At 40.3% G+C, this 23469-nt stretch overlaps 2 protein-coding genes across 9 annotated transcripts in view; both read left to right on the plus strand.

Annotated features, from left to right (window-relative positions):
- The window catches only part of LOC146042655 (uncharacterized), a 47887-nt gene extending 38762 nt beyond the window's left edge, over positions 1–9125 (plus strand). For 6 of the 7 annotated variants that reach the window (XM_083162773.1, XM_083162774.1, XM_083162769.1 and 3 more), the window contains exons 3-6: positions 1428–1509; positions 2455–2959; positions 3951–4049; positions 4658–9125. In XM_083162773.1, the coding sequence (XP_083018899.1) occupies positions 2467–2959; positions 3951–4049; positions 4658–5301 (1236 nt within the window). In that variant the 5' untranslated portion in view covers positions 1428–1509; positions 2455–2466 and the 3' untranslated portion in view covers positions 5302–9125. Of the gene's footprint in view, positions 1–1427; positions 1510–2454; positions 2960–3950; positions 4050–4657 lie in introns of those variants that run through there. The other variant, XR_014463963.1, reaches the window with a different exon arrangement.
- A 10252-nt stretch (positions 9126–19377) lies between these two features.
- The window catches only part of PPIH (peptidylprolyl isomerase H), a 147435-nt gene continuing 143343 nt past the window's right edge, over positions 19378–23469 (plus strand). Inside the window, exons 1-2 of one of the 2 annotated variants that reach the window (XM_083162775.1) lie at positions 19378–19504; positions 21969–22033. In XM_083162775.1, coding sequence (XP_083018901.1) covers positions 19439–19504; positions 21969–22033 — 131 coding nt within the window. In that variant the 5' untranslated portion in view covers positions 19378–19438. Of the gene's footprint in view, positions 19505–19601; positions 19744–21968; positions 22034–23469 lie in introns of those variants that run through there. The other variant, XM_083162776.1, reaches the window with a different exon arrangement.

The raw sequence follows: 23469 nt of genomic DNA on the forward strand, positions 1-23469 counted from the left end.
CTCACTCTGCCAGTCCCTGTGCCATCCTCTCTGCCAAGCTAATCCTTCCCCTGCCACTGGCTGTCACTCTCTGCTCATCCTGACAGTCTTTGTGCCAGGTTTATCCTCTCCCTGCCCATATCAGTCACTTCTTTTCCTGTCTGTGCCAGTCTTCCCCTATCTGTCTCAGGCTCTCTCCCCTTACCCTGCCTATGCCAGCACTTGTGACCTAGGTCTCTGACTGTGCCAGGCTGCCTCTATGCTAAGTATCTTTATGACCACTAGCTATTTTACTGCTGGGGCTATCAGTTCCCATTGCTGACCCCTCTCTCTCTGACCCCTACCCCACAACCAGCTTCCTTGGCTGTCTCTTTCCCTGGCGTCTCTCAATCCACTGGATTTCTCTTGTCTATTCTATTACATATGCCGTTTTTATTTATTTATTTATTAAAAGTTTTGTATATAGCGCAGCATATTCCTTTGCCCTTTACAAAGGACACATTGGTAAAAAAAAAAAAAAGGGGTTTTTACAGAGAGTCAAAAGGTAGGAGGGCCCTGCTCGCAAGCTTACAATATATAGGATATTAACGCAAGGGACAGCTCTTGCGTTAAGAGCTGCCCCTTGTGATGCAGTGCCATGTGCAGACTCCCGGTGCTGGTTGCAGGGAATGCTGAAAGTGATCCGTGATGGATCCCTCATACAGCGCATATGCTTCTATAGGGTTTCTCCAGCCTCTGCTGGTGATTCTTTCCAGAGCGCTGCCACTGCGGCCAGCTGTTATAACATGCAGTTATGTGGTTGAAACCCTGATAAATGGTTTTTTACCGCATTTCTGATATATCACATCCAGCCCATATAGGAGATATTGGAAGTTGGGCAGGTGACATGCTGTAGGGAGTACTATACAGGCTCAATGTAAGGGTGGGATGTATTTATGTACATTGATGCCCTTCAGCGGCCACCCTCCACGATGGCAGCACATATGTTCATTGCGGTGTGGTGACGGAGACCTGTACTCTGGTGTGCAGGGGGGTGTCCGTGACCTCTTTGCCACCGACATCTCCCCTCACACCAAGGACAGCTAAGCATGCTGTCCCTGGTGTTTCCTTTCTTCCTCGTAGCAGCTGGAAGGGTGGTCCGGTTGCTTTACAAGGGTGTGGAAAATGTGTTTTTGGGCCGGCGAATTTGAGTGGGGATGCGCGCTCCTGCATCATCGCCGGGAAAGCCGTTCATCTGCTGGTTATACCGTCGGTGCCGGGAAGGGGGCAAGCCGCTCAGTGTGTATGCACAAAGCGCTTTTCCCCACAGTGATCATTGACCTCATCGCTGTCCATACACGCTGGGCAAAGTGGCCCGGTGGGTATGGTCCCTGAGCTGTGCCTTAGGTTTTAGATGCATTTGTCATCTGGGTGGGTTTGACCAATTTTTCTTTTTTTTTCCCCCCTAGACTTCGCTACACTTCTGTGAAAATTCATTGCGGATATAAGTGTATTTCAAATCCTCGGTTATCTTGCTACCTACATATATAGGTAAGTTAAAAAAGGGCGGTGGGCTACTTATTAGGCGGATGTGCATCCTTAGGTACTGTATATCTAGGAATTGGTAGAAGGTTGGATGGGTATGCCAGCATTTTCCCTCAATTTACCAATTGACACTTTTCTGGACATACACTATTTATGGTCCAGTGTAGATCTCAAATATTAATGTGGTCTTTGTCACTTGTCTGAAATTGTAATATGAGACCCATTTCTCTCACATGTACATATGCGCTGGCATTGTGGCGGTTGGCTGTAGAAGGGCAGCAATTTATATTAATACATTCCGCCCTACGTATAATGCACGTGGAGCAGTAATTAAAAAAAAAAAATTCTGTCTTTGAGTTTCTACTGCTGTGCATGTGAGCTTATTCTAATGTAAGTTACTTTTCATATCTGGAATAACTCGCTGCTATTTTTAATTTAATTCCATTTAATTTAAATTTACCTTAGATTGTGGTTTTAAAAATTTGCGTTAATAATTTTAAAATAATCCTCCATCTTTCTACGTAATAGGTGGAGATTTGCCTTTATGTGTTTGTGTTAGTCCTAGGAGGTCTGGCAATGTTTCAGCTTTGAGGAAATCATGCAATAATTTGCAAATCTCCATTTTATAGTCGTATTTCAATTTGGATAATATCCTGTTCAATGTTTTGTTTAGGAGGTACACACAACTCCCTATTACCTATGTTATTGCTAAGGTACACAGATTTTTAACAAATTACTACCTTTAAGAAAGCATGTCCAGATTGCAAACTGTATATAGTTTTAAAGTAATAGTAAATTTTGAAAAAGGTGACTGCTCTAAATATTTGTTTTAATATTGACTTATCTTAATGTAATTATTTTTTGCAATATTTTAAAGTTTTGATTGTGATCATCTAATGTGTCATGTAGATTATAGTTTGATGTTAAATTTTTATTGTAATATTTGTACAGGTTTCATGAACAATGTCTGATTTGGATTCAAATTGGTCAGATACAAATCTTCAAAACTACTCGGATGATAATTCATCTGTTAGTGGATCCAAAAAACCACATAAGAAGACCAAGCGTGGACCTAAATTTTCAATATTAGAAAATGAGGCATTGATTGACGGTGTAATAAAGAATTACAAAGTTTTATTTGGTAAACCATCGGGCTTAAATGTGCCTTTTGAAAGCCGCGAGAGCACATGGCGTCAAATTGCCAAATCAGTTTCAGCAGTCAGTAAAGTAAACAGAAATGCATTTGTATGCAAAAAACGCTATTCCGACTGCAAGGTCACTGTTCGTAAGAAAATGTCGATGCTTAATAACCACCAAAAAAAAACTGGCGGTGGGGGACCATTGAATATAGAATTTGCCGATTGGGAGAAAAAATTAAAAAAGAAAATCATTCCATCAACTGTTGTAGGAATTCCACAAGGTGTGGACACTGAGGTTGGCTCTTCAAATCTGACAAGTAAGTTTTTTTTTTTTTTTTTTTAAATATAGGTATATATATGTGGGGCTTTACTTATTTTGTATATGTAATGTTGATTTCTGTGATGGGTCCCATTGATAATAATTTGTTGTATTTTTTGTGATCAATTCACATATGCAAGGCAGCAGATCCATTTGAGCAAATATTTCCATATACATCAATATTTAAATGTTCTACGCTATTTAAAATGGATAATACATTATACAATAATTATATACTAATGTTATATATTAATTATATTATAGTATACATAATACATTAAACATCACCACTTTTTAGCCCAAATGCCGCAATGGCACTGTATAGTCAATAACATATATGGCTGTTATCGCAGTGCGCAGTCTGAGGGCCGCCGCAAAATCTATGCTGAGTTGTGCATGTGGTCTCCCTTATGCTTAACTCTATCTTCATGCCAGGTAAAGCTTAGAAGCCGGTTCTCGGTGACTCTACCTTTAGGGGGAAGGATGTCCTGCTTAATCAATAGGGGGAGGAAGGGCTTTCCTTCAGGTGTCCTGGAGTCCCATCTTGGAAATTAAGGGGTGGTTGGCGAGGTGCTGGCATTCCATTGTAGCCGCCTGCTGGCAAAAGAAGCCTATTGGCTTATATAATGTTTATCAATCTAAAGGAGGCAATACCTTAAGTTGTAGTATCAGCTTTGATACATTAGTAAATGTTTTATTTCTAGTGTTATGAAAACTTATCTAATAGATATATTTCACCATGATACCTAACTGGAAATTGGGTCCACCAAATCGGTCAAATTGTTCTAGCTATTATACGATGCAAGTTACATAAGTATCACGTGTATATCATTGATTCTGTGCATAAATTTTAGGAACCTGATCACAGAAATCGCCAGTCCATTCACTACCTAAGTAACTATGGTTTAGTTCTTTTGTTGTTATCTCATAAATGTTAAAATTATTATTTATGGTAATTTACTTTTTTTTTTTTAATTATTACTTTGTAGAGAAAGAACGAAAAGTAAAAAGGTTGACCTATGACAGTGAGGACTCACAACAAGCACAGTCTAGTAATGTCATGGCTTCCAAAAATAGACTACCTCTTGGTAAGTATTTTTAAATATTTTTTTTTTTTAATTCTATTTAGCATATATGTTATTGGTTGTAGGCTTCCACATATTAAATGTAGTTTTCTGTTACATGATCCATAATTAAAAAAATTGGTACTTTTGAAGGATCAGCCCTCCCAATTTTTAGAGTGCCATTTTGGACACCCTGATCATTTCCCCACTATCCAACAACACATGGAGTTGGATATAAACCTGTTGCAAGGGTAGTGAGCCTATGTGCCCAAAGTGTGGCGTGTGGAAACGTTCTACATTTGGTGGGATTTATCCACGGTTTTTTCTAAGATTTTTTTGTAAAAATACATATTTTTTAGTAAAGATTTTTTCGGAGTTGAGTCCAGCTACTTCATGTTTTTGAGCTTCAAAAAATAGGTTAAGTATTTTATGTTGGAAAAAAGTACACTGGATAGGGAAGGTCTATAAAAATTTACAGATTTAGTTTATTGCAGTTTGCAATCCTTTTTGAAATCTCAAAATGTATTTTTAAAAGTTATACATGTATAACTGTTTTCTTTTGACATTTTTTTATAATATCACTATTTTTTTTTTTTTTTTTTAAATAATTTCCATTTTTGTTATTTTTTCAGAGAACAAGAAAAAAAGAAAAATCAAGTCAAACCGGATAATATGCGATGAGGATTCAGAACAATCTGAAACATTATCCATTTCCATGAACAATGATCCATGCGACAATCAACAAAATGTGATATTGTCAATAAATGATGACAGCTCAAGTGTTGAATCTATAATGTGTACTTCTGGACGGAAAGGTGAGGGTACTAAGAAATCTGCAAAAAATTCCATCATCGATTCATCCATTGAAATATCAGAAATTATAAATTCAGCAGTGGATGTTCATTTAAAACATCAGAGTAATGACACCATTAGCTTAATTCAGGAGATGAAAGAATTTCGTGCAGATTTCAATAACTTCACCACAGAAATCGCTGCCACATTCAAATCATTAGCTGAAACATTTGATCACATTTGTATCAATATATGTGCAATTAAAGACATGCAAAAGCAACTTGTGCAATACAAATTTAAAAAGCTGGATTATCTCCTTGAAACTCATGTTGATAACATAAATGAGCAAATTAATGTGAATCAGCCTTGTGCTCCTCCTAAAAATAATGAAGATGGGCAATCCAGTTCGCCAAAAGATAATACATCTAACCGTCCTAAAAGGCAATTTAAAAGGCCTAAGTGGTTAGAAGACGTTGAAATATAAGTAGACATTTCAAGTTCAAATACTAATTTGAATCCTATCCCCATGTTTGCTGAATAGTTCTTTCAAATTTAGTCTATATTGAATTTGTTGCTTTTGAGGTTGCATTGTGCAAGTTATTTTACCCATAAAGATGCATGTGACTTTGCGGCAGATGTATCAAGGTTTAACAAGAGATAAATACAAAGGTGATAAGGAGAAATAAACATCCAGCCAATCAACACCTTACTGACTTTTTTCAGACACAGCCTGTGGTATGACAGTTAGCAGGTGATTGGCTGGGCGTTTATCTCTCCTTATCTTCCCTTGCATTTATCTCTTGGTAAAGCTTGATACATCTGCCCCTTTGTAGTTACATATGATATTTTATTGCTTACTCAGATTTTGACATTTATAAGTGTTACGCATTGTAATGTTAAATACCATTGAAAATGTCATGTTTTGCGATGTTTTCAATACTAATTTTTCAAATATTATATATATAGCAAAGGGTCGTATATATGCTGCAATATTCGTTAAAATTGTTAAATCCAACTTCTTAATGTACCGCCTCCCCTATCAACGTTTCACCAAAACCGTGCACGCGTAGTAACTCTTGAAGGAGTGGTGGTTTACTTACATCCGAACTTTTTACAACCTCATCCAACACGCAAAATTAAGAGTTCAATTTATATGGTTAGGAAAGGTCAACATGACACCGAGGCTACAATTTAACTAGCGCATTGAGCCACCCAAGGGTACGCTCGTACTTTCAAATCTATCTGCGTTACCTCAAGGGTTTTAAAGGTCTCCTTGTTCCCTCTGGCAGCTAATAATGTTAGCCAAATTTAAAGTTCTGTGGCTTGCAGCGCTACACACAATTTATATAATCATTGTAATGGCAGCGTGGATAGTGGTGATGAGATTAGATTGGAGCACGGGTACCATTGCTCCTTGAGGACTTACTGTGCGCGCACGCATATGATGGATGTGGATAGAGTTGGTTTCAAATATATATAGTGGTTGCCTTTACATATGATAGGGTCCTTTTACCATATCAATGACCCTTGGTTGGATATTATATTGAAGAACGGTTTAAATCTAATCGCGTAGGCCGCCTTGCATGTTGATGAAATTTTGGTAATTGTGTAGATTCAGCTCGCCCAATATAAAAATTGCATTGCAAGCAACGTAATGACATGTGATGCGATGTGATACAAAGGACCAGATTTTCCAAAAGGATTCAATGTTAAAATGGGCATATGGCATTTTTACATATATTAATATGAAAAAAGGGTCCCTATCTTTTCCCCACTATCACATGGAGTTTGTTATAAACCTGTGGCGAGTATACTGAGCCACCGTGTGCAAAGCGTGACGAACAAAGCGATCACCACAAGAGGACGCAGGTTCATTCTAAAAGTAACTCTGCATCCCTTTGCAGCCCTCGCATTGCTTGTAACACATTGGGCTCGGTGACTCGCTACGCTTGGCACAGGTATATATCCAACTCCATGATTAGGTAGATAGTAGCAAAATGATAATGATGCTTGTTTCTTATTGAATCCTACGTAAAAATGGACTTTGTCCATGGTAACTATGATTCCTTTTGAAAAATGGGGTCCAGGACATTGCAGCCCTAAAGTATTGCCATGCAATGTCTACATTGGGCACGCAGAATCTGCACTAGTACAAAAATTTTATATATAACTTCAATAGATCAAAAAATCTCTTGGCAATTAATAAATAAATGCAAAAAATATTCATTGTTATTTAGCTTTCAAATGCCTTATATTACTTGTATGTTTTTGCAACATTTTCATGGTATATTGCCACCGCGAAACTGTTCCCGTTACATTGTTTTACGAATAGTGCATTTATATACTTTTATTTTAAAGGAATGCTTTCAAGTGTAATCTTAATTTTTACATTGTGATTGCTATCACATGGTCTATTGCATATGTATTAAAGAAATATATATTAGAAACAAATTAAAATAAAAAAAAAAATTAAACATTATGTAAAAAAAAATGGGTTCAATGTGTTAAACAAATTCAATACAATATTTTATCAGAACCCAGTGTTTTTAAATTTTAATTTAAAAAATGTATTATCTACTGGGTTGTGATGAAATATTGCATTGATGGATTTTACCACTTTGTACCCTTTTTTTTCTGTTATGCATGGAGTTGCATATAGTGTTCATTCTAGCACCCGCTGTATTTGAAAACCAAAGCAGTTCCTCCTCCCTGCCTGGGGTGTCGCTATCTGCTGTAGTGCCTCTAGCAGTGGGGGCTGTTTATCAGCACGGATATGCAACCCAGACCTGTGCTAGAAACACCACAGCAGACAGTGACACCCCAGGCAAGGAGGAGGAACTGCAGGGGTCTTAAATTATGGCGGGTGCTAGAATGAACACTAGCATATAAAGCAGACAAAATGTAATTGTCATAATTCTTAAAGAAGTATTAGGTTGGTGCTGATGTGCATTACATTTTTTAATGGAATAAATGTTTTCTTTAATTATGTAATGTAATATTGTTGCTTACCAATACAAATAATATATGTTTTTATAAGAGATGTACTTCGTTTCCAAACAAATTGCCATACAGTGCATTTCAAAGTTTTTAAAAGACAATTGCTTTAAATACATATGCAATGGACTATTGAATGCATAGCTATATTTCTAGTTTAGCGTGTTCAGTAACTATATTGTAAGTACAGTTGTGTAAGCCTTACCTTCAAACTTGTACTGGTTATTCTCATTATTTCATTTTTTGTTTTTTTAAGTATCATTTTTTTTATGAATAGATTTGTACACATATATTGAGGTCAAATATATTGCATACAAAGCTGATGACAGATATATTTTTAAGAAGTTTCAAGAAGTGCTTCTTTATTGAAACTGCAGATGTTTCTATGTTTGTTAGGTATATTTTCACATTACATTGATGTTAAAATGTATTAATATTTTTGGTACCTCTTGTTTATCACGGCTCCCATCGCATGCCATCCCATTCCTTTTTTACTGGCATGAGATGACATGTGTTGGGATGAGATTTGGTTATTTGTTAGTCATGTCTTTGAGAAAATCACATTCAATAACATGCATTTGGTTACATGCGATTGGATGTGATTTTGCACAGTAAAGCATCCAAATGCATGTAGTCATGTTTGAATGCCACCAAATGTCATATTTCATAGGAAGCCACCCACATTTTCAACGACAATCCGAAGCATTGCGACCACTGCGGTACGCGTCGTACGACCAATTCTTACCCCCACTATCAATGTTGGCGTGAAGTTGAGAATATAGTGTGGCCAACACAGTGAGGCACCGAGCTCCAAGCGTGGCGATCACACACAGTTTTCTAGGCCCAAAGTGTTGCGAGCGTAGCGAGAGTTGTTGAGGACACCTGTGAAGCCCGCAAGGCTACGCGGTTATCTGTACAGGTATCCTCACGCTTTTGGCGCGATATCTCACTGCGCTCGCCTCACATTATATTCTCAACTCCACGCTGACGTCGATAGTGGGGGCATGTAAAGGTCGTATGACATGTAACATGGCCCATCGTGGCCTGGCTGTGGTCGCCACGCTTTGCTTTGTCGTTAATAGTGGGGGTGACTCTCAATGAAAAATGGCATTAGATAGCATTTATTATTATTCACATGCATTTCAGTGAGAAATCACATCCAATGTGATTGCATGTGATGCGACCATATGCGTTTGGTATCCAATCAATATCGTGGAAGCTGTGATATTGTAAAAGTACCATATTTTTTAAAATGTATGTTCATTATTAATACAGTGAGAAAACTTCAAATAAAACTAAATATTAGTAAATGTTAAATATTCAATAAAAATTGAATAAATGTTGGAATTTTGGTTATATTTGTATTGAATTATTTATTTATAGTTTCACAACAGATTAAACAATGGTAAGTGGAGGTTGAAATTTGCAACATATAACATATAGTTCTTGAAAATTTTGTAACATTTAGTTAAATATGTCAGAAATCAGCTTTGAACGAATAACTTTGCCCTTTGCAGTTACAAGTTTATTTACAGTAGGCCTAAAGGAGCAATCATCCTCTGGTTGTAATTTCCACTCTTTGACATTTACATTAAATTTCAAGCAGATATTGTGTAAAATGCAGCACACAGTAAACATTCGGCAAATTTTGTCAGCTGAATACATTAGAGAACCGCCAGTTTTCGATAAACAACGGAATCTACTTTTTAAAATTCCAAAAGCCCGTTCAATAACTCCTCGTGTTAATGCATGTGATTTGTTGTATTTTTTTCCCGCTATCCCTTTAGGGTGTGAAACAGGGGTTAGTAACCAAGGACGGCAACCGTATCCGGAATCACCTGTCAAATGTAAATGTTAGAAAATTTCCACTCATAATTTGCAATACAAAACAACTTGAGATACTATAATTACTCTGTTACAGTAGTACATTAATTCATGAGATTAATAAGTCTATTGGTACATTTTTCCTAAAACGGCGGCTACAAATAAAATCTTGGGTACATGTGAGTTATCCGGACGCCCGATTTGAAAATCGGGTCGGATCGGGCACATCGCATCGCATCGCATGCGACCATCGGATGCGATGCGATGCGATGCGATGCGATGACCCGATTTTTCCATAGGAATCAATGTTAAAATGGACTGAGTCCATTTTAACATGGAATTCAATGGGAAAAAGGGGTCCTTTTCATACCCCTACTATCCAAGTGGGCATGGAGTTGGATATAAACCTGTGGCGAGCGTAGCGAGCCACCGAGCCCGAAGCGTGGCGAGCGTAGCGAGCCCCGCGAGGGGACACGGAATACCGTCCCCTCGCGGGGCTCGCTTCGCTCGCCACGCTTCGGGCTCGGTGGCTCGCTACGCTCGCCACAGGTTTATATCCAACTCCATGCCCACTTGGATAGTAGGGGTATGAAAAGGACCCCTTTTTCCATAGGAATCATTTTAACATTGATTCCTATGGAAAAATCGGGTCATCGCATCCGATATCGCATGCGATGCGATGCGATGCGATATCGCATCGCATCGCATCTGATTGTATGCCTTAACTTAAGGCATACAATCAAAAAATCGGGCGTCCAGATAACTCACAAGTACCAAATCTTGTGCCGTCGTGTGTTAAAAATGAAGTTGGTCGCGTCTGGCCCATAACTAATGGGCCGAGACGCGTTCGAAATTGCCGCGGCAACCCAGCGATTCCCCCATTGGAATCAATGTTAAATGAGTTCCCATTCATTTCTAAGGAGATATTGGTCTGGTCGCAAGCAGCGATATCTCCATAGGAATTAATGGGAACGCATGTAACATTGGTCGCGACCCATAGGAAACAATGGGTTTGTAACTTTTTTTTATCAAAGTATGTATGTAATATGTCAAATTAATCGCATGTACCCCACAAAAAAGGATAAATGTCTCCCCTGTCCCCCCCATGTCTCCCTTCATTGTCAACGCCACCCCCAGTATCCACGTGTTACCGGAGCGTACGAGAGCAGAGAGCCTGCGAGAGGCGGCGGTACGTGTTCTACAAATAATTTTATGAGGCCACTATCAACGTTGGCGTGAAGTTGAGAATATAAAGTGTGGCGAGCGCAGCGACCCACTGAGCCTGAAGCGTGGCGAGCGCACGCGGACACCTTCACAGGTATGCGCGTCCCCTTGCAGGCTTCACATGTGTCTGTCTCCCCTTGCGGGGCTCGCTATGCTCACCTACCTTTGGTGCCTCGGTGCGCTCGCCACACTTTATATTCTCAACTCCATGCCAACGTGGATAGTGGCCTCATGAAATTATTCGTAAGAGGCGTACTGGCGTTCCTCGTGGGCTTGCTATGCTCCTACGCTTCGGGTCCACGTGGATAATGGGGGTGGCGTTGACACTGAAGGGAGACATGGGGGGGACAGGTGGGACATTTATCCTTATGTGGGGGGTACAGGCGAATAATTTGACATATTACAGGCATAGTTTGATTAAATAAAGTTAAAAACCCATTGTTTCCTATTTGAAAAACGCAGGAATCGGCGAACTCGCACGATCGCAGGCCGTTATTAACGGTCGCGACTCCCGCAATTCCGGCGATTTTTTTTTTTTGATAAACACCCACAAAAAACCTTGTAAAATACAGAAAATCGGTCAGTCACATACTATAAAATAATTTATGCAACCTACCCGCGATTGCCGCCGTTCTAGGACACCAGTACCAGATTATTTAAAGTAATAACCAAAATCATCAAAAATGAAATAGTAACGTAGGGTATGCCCATATGTAGATGATGACATCATATAGAGGCCTCTTATCTTTCATAACGCAAAATATATTATAATATTGTTCATGGATCTAACAATATATACCATGATTAGATGTGTTGGCCAGGGGGTGGTAATAATCATATTGCATCAAATTTTATTTGTTTTGTATATATTTGTAAATAAGCCCAATAAGATTACTACTATTTCATAAATATTTCATTTAAAAATTATTTTATGAAAAAAAAATCTATGTAAAATTTTCAACTTATTTAAAAGTAATGTAGATATATTTTTATAAAGTTTTCAATTATGGTAGTCAATCTCAAATATTTAAATTGTAAGTTTTTTAAGTCACAGGTCAACTTGTTGTACAATTTTATCTTATTTAAAAATTTACAAACTCAAAATCGGACATCAATTAAATATATACTTTCTGAGTACTGTAAACTCACCAAGTAGCCACCCATCAGGAAAATCCTCATTTTCAAATTTTAAAAACAAATTTGAATTTTTTAAAATATGAGAGTCGTGTGCTGATCCTGGGAATGCAGCGTATACATTTAAAAATTTGGTGCTAGAATCGCATACTGCTTGAAAATTCATCGAATGAAAATTTTTTCTATTCCTAGACGCCTCTTCTAAATCATGAGATGGACAAAACTGAATGTGTGTGCAATCTAATGCACCTACAACGTTAGGAAACTTGCCTATTTTGTAGAATCCTTGCTTAAGATTAATCCAATCTTCAGCAGTGTTAGGGAAAGAGATATAATCAGATGTGTGCTTTAGGATAGCAGATAGAACTTTGTCAAAAAAGCGACTAAATGTTGACTGGCTAATACCTCCAACTTCTGAAACTGTACTTTGTATCGATCCAGTGGCTAAAAAATGTAGAGTTGCGAGTAATTTGGATAAACCGGTAATTGCAAAGCTTCTTTTGGTTTTTGGGTCTATGTCTTTCCGTATTTTATTGTACAATTCTAGAATGGCTACACTTGGCAATCGATATAATTTCATTATTGACGATTCACGTCTTCCAAGTAGAGTTCTTCTTTGTTTGAATATTCTTTGACGTCGCTTTAGATACCTTGGGTTATTTCTTTTTTTAAAATACTGTTTAATTGTTTTTGTCTGATTCCTAGCCATAAATATTCTTAAAACAAGATGCAGGATTTTCAATGTAAAATCCATCTATATGATAGAAATGACATGCATGTAAAAACACCATAATAAATTACCTTAATCAAATATGATCTTAGATAACTAAAAATTTAAAGAAAACTTAGATATAAAGTAATTGAGTAGATTTAATTGAAATTCCCATATACATCAACACCACATCCCCAGCAAAGTTGCTTTTTCTGTAATGACAACCGAAAAAAAAGAAATTGTAGGAGTATTATAAGCTTGATTTTTCTCACCCATTATATGTTATCAATACATTTTACCATACAGTAGCCCATTGTTGTAACAAAACTTCTTTTCAAAAAGGTTCATATACATTAGGTGGGAGTTGACTTTTCCAAAAAGTTGGATAATGTATGAGAGCTACCCCAGCTGCTCCCATGGAGATGTGGCAATTAATAAACAAGTTTTTTCATGGGATAAATCTCAACCTATTCAGCCCATGTTAAATCCTGGGGTGCTGCAGCTGGTGCGTGGTCTTGCCTATGGTCTCTGGGGTGCATGGTACGGGGTTCTCCAGAAACACTGCGATGGACAGCGGCAGCAATGTTCAGCACAAATAAATAGAAATGTCATTCGCTAATTGGCTAGGAAAGTGAGCATTCTAAACCAAACAGCAACCTTGCTGCTGATTATCTGGGAGCACCCTCTCCCTCAACCAACCAGCGGCCAGGCTATGATTTCAATTGTTTTAAACACTTAAGCCGCTGACCAGAATAGTTTTTAAGGTGCCACATGGACTCTGCAATGCCTTTCAAAGTTATGTTGTTGGATGTGCAACAGGTCTGACTACCCTACAAAGATATGATGAGCATGGGACCGAGGATCCAATGTGAGGGCGCCCATACACAAGTCGATTTTTATCCTATTTTGAGTTGATTCTTCCAAATTTTCTCAAATAGGGCCAAAATCAGCTACTGCATATGAGACATAAATCATCACGCCTTTATCAAAACCCATCAATGGCCCATCGATCTGTCTTCTTTATCATCCTGAATGGAATGCATTGACCTTGAAAGGTAATACACCTTCCCCGAAGGTGCACTTCACAATATGCACTTTTGGTCCAATTTTGGACAAATCCTCAGTTTCTGTGCAAAATTTCTCCAAAAAACGCATAGTAAATGGGTGTCCGCAGTTCCGATGTGATGACCCACAATTGACTTCTGAGTCGGCTTTTTTGACCTGCTACATGGACAACCACCCAAGTTTAGACTGGAGTGCAGGGTCACTGCAACTCGATAAGTATTGCAAAAGTCTACAACACAATTGTACAACACAATCCAAATCCAGGTCCGGCCACTGATTGGCTGCAGGAGAGAGCGCACCCAGCCAATGAATGGCAAGGTCGTTGTAAGTTTGAGAGCGCTCCCTTTCTCAGCCAAACATTACCTGAAATAAAATTTGAATTGTGTTCAATAATGCCACAAGTGTTTATTGAGCCCTTGTAAATTTATTTGTTGTTTAAAGAGATATATACTATAAATTCACATTTAGCTGCAAATATTGGTTGAAAAATAGGTCCATTTTAAATTTAACAATACATAATTGCTATTTTTCTAATATCTAAATGCCAAGAGCAAGATGTAATAAACTGAAAATGGTAAAAGCCCAGTTTAAGTACATTTTCAAATGTAACAAAATATACACTGCAACATAGTTGGAGATATCCTATACAGGTTACGGATCCATATAGAATCCAATGGCCTTATTTCCATCATCTCTGACGCAAACCCGCAGCCTTAGACAAACACCCCCCCCCCCTTTACCTTCCTCCATGGTCCACCTCGACCCTGGAAGGTAGACTCCCTCCTAATTCCAGTGAGGCAGCCAGACCATCCTTTCAGCTGCAGGGGAAAGGAGGAAGCATCGGACACAGCCTGCTTATTTGTCCCTGGTGTGAGGGGATGAGGGGAGACACCAGCGGCAAGTAGGTTGCATGAACCCCCCTGCACACCACAGTACTGGTACCGTGGTAGGTCTCCATAAACACACCGCCATGACAGAGGTTTGTTGCCACAAATGCGCTGCCATCACAGCCGTCACCCTGAGAAGGGCAGCAAATGGTGGCGTTGTATTAATATACATCGTAGACCTTCGCAGTTGTAATGCCACAATGCCAGCGCATATGTACTAACATATGCGGCTGGCATCTCGCTGCAATGACGGAGCCCCCCTCACAATACCTGTGCTCTGGTGTTTGGGGGGAGCCCCCAAATCTCCCAAACACTCCCTAACGCTGTTGTCTCCCCTCACGCTGTGGCACCTCCTCCCTCCCCCTGCAGCCGGAAGGATGTCTAGCTGCTTCACTAGGGGGCTTACCTACTTGGGTCACAGAGGACCTGCAAGAAGGTAAGCCCAAGGAAGGGGGAGAAGGGGGGACAGCGAGCGGCGATGGAAGCCTATAGGATTCTATAGGGTATTGCCACCCAGAGGTGTTGATACCCTCCATTGCGGTATCAATTTAGACATAAAGGAAAGTGCAGAAAAAACAGGGTTTAACCACATTTTCCTTTGTATACATCCCCCCCAAAAGGTGAAATGCTTCCACTGCTTAATAGACCTACTATCCAACAACACATGGTGTTGACTAAATATTATTTGTGGTATTGACTATATTATATATAAATATATGGCAGTAAGAAATAATAAACATAGCTGCCATTCACCTCCACGTCTTGACAAAGCTTCCACTAATAAACTAAAATATGCACCTGACGATGTGGTGCGCTGAAGGAGACCCCTGTTATTTGGTTTGCAGTGTTGTCCTTCCTTTTCTGCAAGCTGTCGGCGTCTCCCTGCGTCTCCTCCACCACCCTGCAACTGGATGTCCTCAAAGCTGTGACACCTGTTGACAGAAGGAGACCCATTGATGGAGGACTAAAGGGAGGGGGGCGCACGGGCAGCTGAAGCAAGCAAAAATAGAAGCCCAAAGGAATCTATCACCACCCACCGCAATCACGTCGCCTTGCCTAACCCCCCCTTCTCCCCCTCCCTCGGACTTACCTTCTTGCAGGTCCCCCAGGACCCTTGGAAGGTAAGCCCTTCCTTACCCTAGTGAAGCAGCTAGACATCCTTCAAGGCTGCAGAGGGAGGGAGGAGGCGCAGGGCACAGCCTGGTTTGCTGACTCCGCCGAAAGGGGAGACACCAGCGGCAAGAAGATGACGACCCACCCCCCCAAAACCAGAATAGGGTTTATTCCAAGCAGACAGACTCCTGCCGGATGGTGAAATCTTGGACGGGCAGGAGGACGTGCCAGACTGAGCAGTTTACAATGGAGGGGTTAGCCACTGCCCGGCAGCCGTCCCCTCAATTGGTGGGATCTTGCTGCAACCGGACAGCTGGGCCGTGGCCATCCCATGTGAATGGACACATTAGTGTTCATTGACAAATAATTAGTACGGCATGGCTTTTGCCCATCCGGGATTTCACCATCTAGCAGGAGCCTGACTGTGAGAAATAGCCCTAAAAGTATAGGGGCCCATTTTTCAAACATTATTTGCGGCAAAATCCCCAAAATCATGCGTTTTCGGGGTTTAGTCGCAAATAATAAGTATCCCTGTAATGTATCAAAGGGGGACAGCAGCAGAGATCTCCGATCCCTGCAGCTATCCCCCTGCAGCGCCGCCAGAACGCATCCCCCATAGGTTTCTATGGGGGATGCAAAGCTGCCCGATGTATCAACATTGGGCAGTCCGGCTTCACACCCCTAGGCTATCACCATTCTGATATGCCGATAGCCCATTGTGGCCTATGGCTACATATTGCACTGCCCTGTTGGGCAGTGCGAAAGGAGGGGGTCAGCGCATAAGCGCGCATGTTCAGACCCCTTCGCCTTCCGGGTAGGGTATCGCAGGGACGGGCTCCTTTCGGAGCCCTTTCCCTGCAGTCCCCGGGATGATACATCACAGGGATATCATCGCATTTTACAATGCGATGCTGGCCGAAAATATTCTGCCCAGATCACATTGTAAATACAATCCATGATAATTGCGACCCACAGTGTACATGTGCTCTGGCATTGCGGAGTTTGCGGTGTAAAGGGCAGCAATTTATATTAATACATCCCACCCATTGGTAGATGATGGAGGCCCTCCCCCCCCCTAAACACACCAGAGTACTGGTATCACAGGGGGGCTATGTCACGGCACCGCAATGCCAGCCACATATGTTAGTTTATATGCACTGGTATCGCGGTGCTTCAGCTGCGAAGAGTGGCGATGTATATAAATACATCCCGCCCTCAGATTTTATAAAAGATATTTATAGATGTAAATATGTATATATCTCCATATGTTATCCGCCACTCGCAGTGTAAATGCTGTTAACCTGCTCCAGGTGCCCTCCAAGGGCCTGTCTGTGGCCAATATGCTGGGGAAATTAGCGGCACTCAGGAGTCCTCTGTAAAGTGTTAATAAAGGAATTGTAAGGGCGCCCATACACGAGACGATTTTGGTCCGATTTTGGCCAGATCCGATGGAGCCAAATCTCCCTGGGAGCTGCCGGAGGGGAGCTCCCATACATTAGGTCCGACTTGTCTGTTCAGACAAGTCGGCTAATGTATGGGCACCTTAACGCTTTACAGAAGACTGCTGAGTGCTGCTAATTTGCTCAGTGTGTATTTATATATATATATATATATATATATATATATATGTTTTGGGTGTGGGGGGCGGCGGCACTCGGCGGTAAAGAATAGTGACTCAACAACAGGGTAGGTGAGCCAACGTTCCAAAGCCACATTGAACTTTTTTATCAAGGCAAAAGTGAGTAGGTACCTTGATAATAAAAGCCATATGATCCATATATGAGTCACTATTCTTTACCGCCGAGTGCCGCCGCCCCCCACACCCGCTACATATGCAGACCTTTCACCAGGTCCACACAGGAAGGCAGCAGCCTAACCGATCTCTGCACCCCAGCCATCTGGATTGAGCCGCTAACCCACTTCATATATATATATATATATATATATATATACATATACATACATATATATATATACATACATCCTCAAAACTATTGTAATTAAAAAAAAATATATATATATATATATATATATATATCTCTCTATCTATATGTGGTTGCCCGCACTTGTGCAATGTATATTCCCAGCATGTGTGCCGCACTCCAAAGTTACTTCACTTTCAAGTGTGGCACACACGCTAGGAATATCTATATGTGTATATATATATATCTATATATATCTATATATATATATAGATAGATAGATAGATAGATACAAATATATATATATATAAATATATATATATATATATAGACACACATACATATATAAATATATGTCTCTATATATATATCTATATATATATATATATATTTATGTCTACATATCTCGCCCTATATATATATATATATATATTAATATATATATATATATATTAATATATATATATATGTATTTATATCAATATATATATCAATATATATATATATATATATATATATAAAAACACTCTTACACAACACCAACTAGGGAATATACTTTAAGTTTCACTACTACACACTCTATCGCCAGTCTGGGGTGGCGTATATCACTATTAACGTGCCCCCTCACGGATGCTCTTGTTACATAAGAGCCCGCGATCTGTACACTCTTTTCTATGGGAGTGAGGTGACGAGCATCAATTCTCGCGCTATTTCCCGCGACGAGAAAGATGCGAGTTTTTTTCAACAAAACTTTATTGTTACATACGCGAACAAGAAGCCGCGGCGGAAAATGGCAAACTCCGCCGCGGCAAAGGTTAGTACATCCCGCCCTATCATTTGTGCCCAATATATACAGTCTGTAACATTATGCATGAATGTAACTTTATTATATTGTCCCAACAGAACTTCGCTGCAGACATCAGCAGCCGGCTTTCAGCATCGCCGCCGCTTCCCCGTTCTCCTGTGCTCTCTCACTCGGCTGTTAGCCGACGGGTTTCTTGCTTTCCATGTCTTGATAAAGGGCTCTGCCCGAAACGTTGACACACAAGCCTGTGTTGATTCTTTTGTTCATTTGTTTCTGCCGCCGCGCAGTCATTATCCAATCTTGGGAGTGCCATCAGCTGCTTATTTGTTACATGCTTCCTTGTGAAATTGAAAGGCACCCCAAGTATCTGCACGTTTAAAGATGAGTGCCAGGACCCCCTTTCCCTATATATATATATATATATATATATATATATATATATATATATATATATATATCTCAATGCGATATGAAGTGATTTTTGACCTGTTCATAACCCCAGTATCCACTACGCATGGAGTTGATTTTATATAGTGTGGCGAGCGGACGCGAATTACTGCGCTCGCCACACTATATAAAATCAACTCCATGCGTAGTGGATAGTGGGGTTATGAACAGGTCAACAATCGCTTTGGATCACATCGATATATCGGCCGATATCGCATACGATATATCGGGTACAGTGAAACTACATAAGTACCTGTACCAGTATTAATTTATATATGTATAATGTTATTATGATGTAATCGATGGTCGTTTTCACTGTCACCATCGATGGAAACCACACCGTTTGCCATCCCTACTGCCGATTCCTTGGTAACTTCACTCACTTCACTTGTACCCGCACTATACGGCGCATGCGTACTTACTGTGCGGGTTTGGACGGAAATGACATTTGAGTGTTCTCAGCGCTTCCGTCTCACTCTCTGCCCAGGACAGACATGGCGGTATCGGCGCCTAATGCTAGCAATCCCATCGTGTTCTTCGATATCAATATCGGGGGACAGGTAATGTGCAGTGCTCGGACATAGAGCTTCCCTATGTCCTTATGTACAGCTCGTCGGTATGCTATAGTATCTACAGACACGCCACGCAGAGCGGTGATTGGGTCCTATTAAATCAATTGGTTATAGCACAAAGAGCACTTGCAACGTAAAGCCCTAATTCTGTGTTATCTGAGATTCGGTCGTTCTGTGCTGTATCATACACTACAAAAGTGCCGGCTTGTGATAGTAGGTCTCGCGGGGTAGGTAGAGGTAGGAGCGGATCCTTCTGTTGCCTCCCCGTTCTGTGGCTACCCATCATCAGCCCATTTTCCTGCACATGTTCGATAACTGACAACTAATAGAGTAGCACTTTATGAGTGCATGGTTGGGATAAGTGTCCCCAGGTAGTGATGTCCGTCGGGGACTTCACCTGTCTCTATCTGTGGGCCAGTCTGACCATAGAGCGAGACGCTATGGAAATAGATACAATATTATAATAAAACATAGTAGCTGTGGCTCTGAATTTGCTGTCAGGTGTAACATGCACAAGTGGTGCTGCATAAGTGACCCAATTTGCCTACCGTGCTGATGAGCGATTACAGTTTTATTCACAATATGTTGGTAATCCTCTCACATACTACAGACCATGTAATATGCTAATGTAGTTTTTAGATTTGCAGTGAGAAGAGTTTGAAATTGCACACAAGTAAAAGTTTGATTTTCTATATGAAGTTTCCTGGGGATAATTGTAATGCCAGTCACCCCCTTTACCTAGTATTAATAAGGGGTAATGGATGATAGGTCGACAGATACTAAAGGTTGACTTGAAAATGGTCCCACAAGGGATTTTTTTCTCTCCATGTTTTCTCACTGTGTAAAATTTACTATCCATGCATTCAAATATTTATAACAGTAAATTGTGGCAAGCAAAGCAGAGCCAACCACCGTGCCCTAAACATGGCTAGCAAAACATGCTTGCTCTAATTTAGGTGATATATAGTTTAACATGCAAATGAATACCAAAAAGTGTCAGCCTTTTGTCCCTGTCGACCTTCTGAATGTTTATCTATTAATCCACACTCATCAATAGATGCCCCTCACAACAGACTCTACTTTGAGTTATGCACATTATGCAATGCGTTGGTTTTATGCAGGCCACATAAGCAGCATTATGTGTGTAATCCAAGTAATGAGGATAGTTGATACTTGTAAGATGAGAAGAATGTGTTGAAATGCACCACATTTTTTATGTATATTTTCTCCTTGTAGGCACAGCAGCCCAAAGTAAGGTTCATTGTAAGGCATATAAATCAGTGTATAAACATTTGAAATAAAATACATCTTTTTTTCCTTGGTGAAATATTTATTTATTATGTCTGATTGGGCTTAATTTGAGTGTGTGTGTGTAAATCAGAGGTTCACAAAAGTGGTCGTTAGGGCACCCTAATGGTCTAGGTGGCTGAGGTACTAATTTAGTCGCCTTTGGTGAGGTATGGATTATAGTTAACTTTTGGACTGTTAGGCTGCCTTATGAGATGTGGGACAGATTTATCAATGAGTTATATTCTTGTTATCACTCGTTACAAATGATAAATGGTGTTCCATCAAATCAGCTATTAACTCATTTGTTTGAAAATTACAGGAGCTGATTGGAGAGCGCACCATTTCTCGCTGTAACAACTGATAACATGAATATCACTCGTTGATAACTCTGCTGGTGTAAAGTTGATCCAGTGTTGAAATTGTACAATAAAAACACAGCTAATGCCTAACCACATGTATATGTCAATGTTCATACAAGCATTTGGGTTCCTGAAAATTTCAATAAATGGACAGTCACTGTATGTGGGTATACACTGATGAATATATAATTATGACACATCAGAAAATTTTATTTTAATAAACTTAGTTAATCTGGTTCCACAGGGAATCCAGACTTATAAATAAAAAAGTGCTATTTTATAATTTTGACTGCAAAAGAGTAATAAAGTTTAATTTATATAGCACACTTTCTCCAACATACAGAGGATGTTGGTAGTACAGTAACAGACAAGTTACAGACAAAAAAACCCCTTGCGCACACAGTGAGCATAATGCAGGATCCAGGTGCAACATCCATTTTAGGCACTCTAAGTAGGATTACCCCTAAAAGAAATGACCCAAAATGGGTGATTTCAGTGTATATTCAGTTCCATGTATTTTTCACCCGTTTGTGCAAAGTAAAGTTTGAGAGTGATGAAAAAAAATAGGGATGGATTGAAAGGATTTTTCACAAATACTACATTAACATAGAAGTACACTATACAAACAAATTAAAAGATCTCAGTTCTTTACTTTCAATATCCAGGTGTTTTATTTATTTTTTCATTCCACTTTTAGTCAAAGTAGTTGATGACTCTTACATTTAGTGAACCTGAGAATTACACAATGCATTTTCTTTTTTTTACCTTTGGGTATGTTGACCACTGTTTTTTTCCTCTTTTAGGAAGTTGGTCGGATGAAGATGGAGCTTTTTGCAGATGTTGTGCCAAAAACAGCAGAAAATTTCAGGTATTGCTGCGTTTTTATGAAATGTTATTATAATGTTATTAGACATGTTATAATGTCTCCTCTAGCCTCCAAACTTTCAAGTGTTCCCTGAAAACTCACCTCTTCAGGCAAGCCTATCATATTTAAGTTCTACACGCATAACCCTCTGAGTCACTTATGTATTATATAGCTTCCCTTCTGGACTTGTTACTTTGTGGGACTGCTATGCTATTACTGGTGCCTGTCCTTGTGTTTCCCTCCTATATCCCTATAGATTGTAAGCTTGCAGCAGGGCCCTCCTACCTCCAAGTCTGTCTGTTGTTACCCAGTTTGTTTTATCTACTATTGTAAAGCGCAACGGAATCTGCTGCGCTGTATAAGAAACTGGAAATAAATAAATAAATATTATACTTCAGGTTTCCTCTACCTCCCAATGGCAGCCACTAATGGTTTAAGTCCCAGAGGGTAGTATACTGGAAAGGAAACAGAAAAAAAAGAACACTGGCCCCTATATAAGCTCCTCCTACATAGGTATCATTGTCTTTTTTTCCTTTCCAGGGTAGTGGACAGGCTTACCCTGAGTTGCTAGCCCTCTCCACTGCCTAGAGTTGTTGGGGTAGAGGCCAGATGGGGAAAGGTACCCTGCTGTCGAGTGCAGTAAGGGTTACCTGTTTCTGCTGGGCAGAAGCATCCGGGTGCCTAGAGCAGAGATGCAGCGCTGAAAATTTGGAGCAGGGCACTTCCATGGTCGAGCATGCCGGCGTCTGAAGTCAGTATGCTTATGGCTTGGCTGGAAGACTGCTGGGGGAGGCGCCCTGCGGACGTTCTGAGCTGCATCTATCGCCGGCCGGGGAGTAGGAGATGCGGCGCTGACTCACAGCGTCTGGCGTCATCAATTGACGTGGCGGGGACGCCGGAGCGTGCAGTACGCACCCAGCGAGGTTGTTTTTAAACGAAAAACGGGAAAAGTAGCGTTTTGCGGCGGCACCAGGCGGCGGCACTCGCTGGACTTGGCAGACGTAATGATGCACAGAGGCAAAAGTTTAGCCAATAACGTTTCGGTCTTTAATGAACTTCGTCAGATTGAACAACAAACATACAGATAAATCTTACCTAAATACCCCCGCCACCAATGTGATCCGGTCCCGGGAGGCGCCTTCCGTCTGGATCTCTGACGTCACTGCTGGGCGACGTGCGGCGTCAGTCGCACACAGACGTCAGACGCATCACCATGGAGACCTTACAAAACTATATATATACACATATATACACACATATACACACAGCATAATTATAATCCTCCAGCAGAAGCACGTTTGTTGTTCAATCTGACGAAGGTCATCAAAGACCGAAACATTATTGGCTAAACTTTTGCCTCTGTGCATCATTATGCCTGCCAAGTCCAGCGAGTGCCGTTGCCAGCTACTGTGTATATATGTGTGTGTGTGTGTGTGTGT

The sequence above is a fragment of the Crinia signifera genome, chromosome 19, assembly GCF_055691185.1.
Source record: "Crinia signifera chromosome 19, ASM5569118v1, whole genome shotgun sequence".
In the NCBI taxonomy this organism is placed as follows: Eukaryota; Metazoa; Chordata; class Amphibia; order Anura; family Myobatrachidae; genus Crinia; species Crinia signifera.